Genomic DNA, 1,092 nt, shown 5'->3' on the forward strand with positions numbered 1-1,092 from the left:
AATGCATACCAAGGCTGGCAGGCTTACCCTTGATTCAGGGCCTCCTGATACGTCACGGAGGCCGAGTTGTCGTCCAGGTTGTTGTACATGCAGCCAAGTGCCATGGCAGCATACAACAGACCGAGATACCTTTGCTCTTCTTGTGTGTAGCTTTCGTGTGGTTTGTCGTAAATGTTGTCAAACATGTCCCAGAACGTCGGCGCGTGCACAATCCGAATGAGACAGGTTCCGCAGCTTAATGAGTAGTAGCAAAGCTTGCGGGCGAACTCTTTTGGAGGCAGTTCAGACCCGTGGGCGAGCGTCAAATCTTGTGGCGAGCTGCCGGCTGACGCTGGGGAGTCCAGTTTCGTCAGGCCATACGGCCGTTCCTTCCGTGGGAGGAACGGCGCTTTTGTGGCAGGGCCCATGAGACCCTGGAAGTTCTCATTCATTCGTCGCAAAAAGACAGCACCAGAGGACACGCCGTGGAAGTCCCAGCCGCCGCGATCGTCCATGTCCAACTGACCTATGGACTCAATCATGGACAAGAGCTGGGCGTCTTCTCGATCACCAGGGCCCATGTGGTCCTGTCTCATCTTTGCTTGACTGCGTGCGAGTTCTCGGCTTCGGAACTCTTGCTGTACGGTGGGGTCGAGGTTCGGGTCGCTGAGGTCGACATCGGGCATGAACTTGTGCAGGAGAGCTTCGGCTCGCTGCAGACGGCTTTCCAATGCTTCAATGTACTGCGGTGCTGGGTTCCTACGGCGGTTCGAAGGCTTATCATATGTGCATTCTGAGGGGGGTGTGATTAGTTGGCGGGCGCCGTTGCGCCGCAAATCATGATAAAAAAGGTCGGAGCAAGAGAGAGGCTTACCATAGCTGTAGACCGAACAGTGTGTGCATGGTTGCTTGCCGTCGCACTTGATCTTTTTGCGCCGGCACTCGTCGCACGCTCTTGTGACACGGCGGCGCTTCTGCACGGGGACCGAGGCCGGATCGCCAGATTCATTCTTGACATGGTCCTCAGATTCATCGGATACCGAGTGGGCGCTGCAAGTGGGGGAGTGCGTCTGCTGCCTTACAGAGAAGCCAACCAGCGGGCGGATGCAACAC

At 56.5% G+C, this 1,092-nt stretch overlaps 1 protein-coding gene across 1 annotated transcript; it reads right to left on the reverse strand.

Moving 5' to 3' along the window:
* Nucleotides 1–23: 23 nt before the first annotated feature.
* Nucleotides 24–665, reverse strand: VDBG_02808 (conserved hypothetical protein; the record flags this gene model as incomplete). The annotated part of the gene is made up of 1 exon (XM_003006623.1): nt 24–665. The coding sequence occupies one exon, from the start codon at nt 663–665 to the stop codon at nt 24–26; it is 642 nt and encodes a 213-aa protein (XP_003006669.1).
* Nucleotides 666–1,092: the final 427 nt, after the last annotated feature.

The sequence above is a fragment of the Verticillium alfalfae genome, genomic scaffold, assembly GCF_000150825.1.
Source record: "Verticillium alfalfae VaMs.102 supercont1.3 genomic scaffold, whole genome shotgun sequence".
NCBI classification, from domain to species: Eukaryota; Fungi; Ascomycota; class Sordariomycetes; order Glomerellales; family Plectosphaerellaceae; genus Verticillium; species Verticillium alfalfae.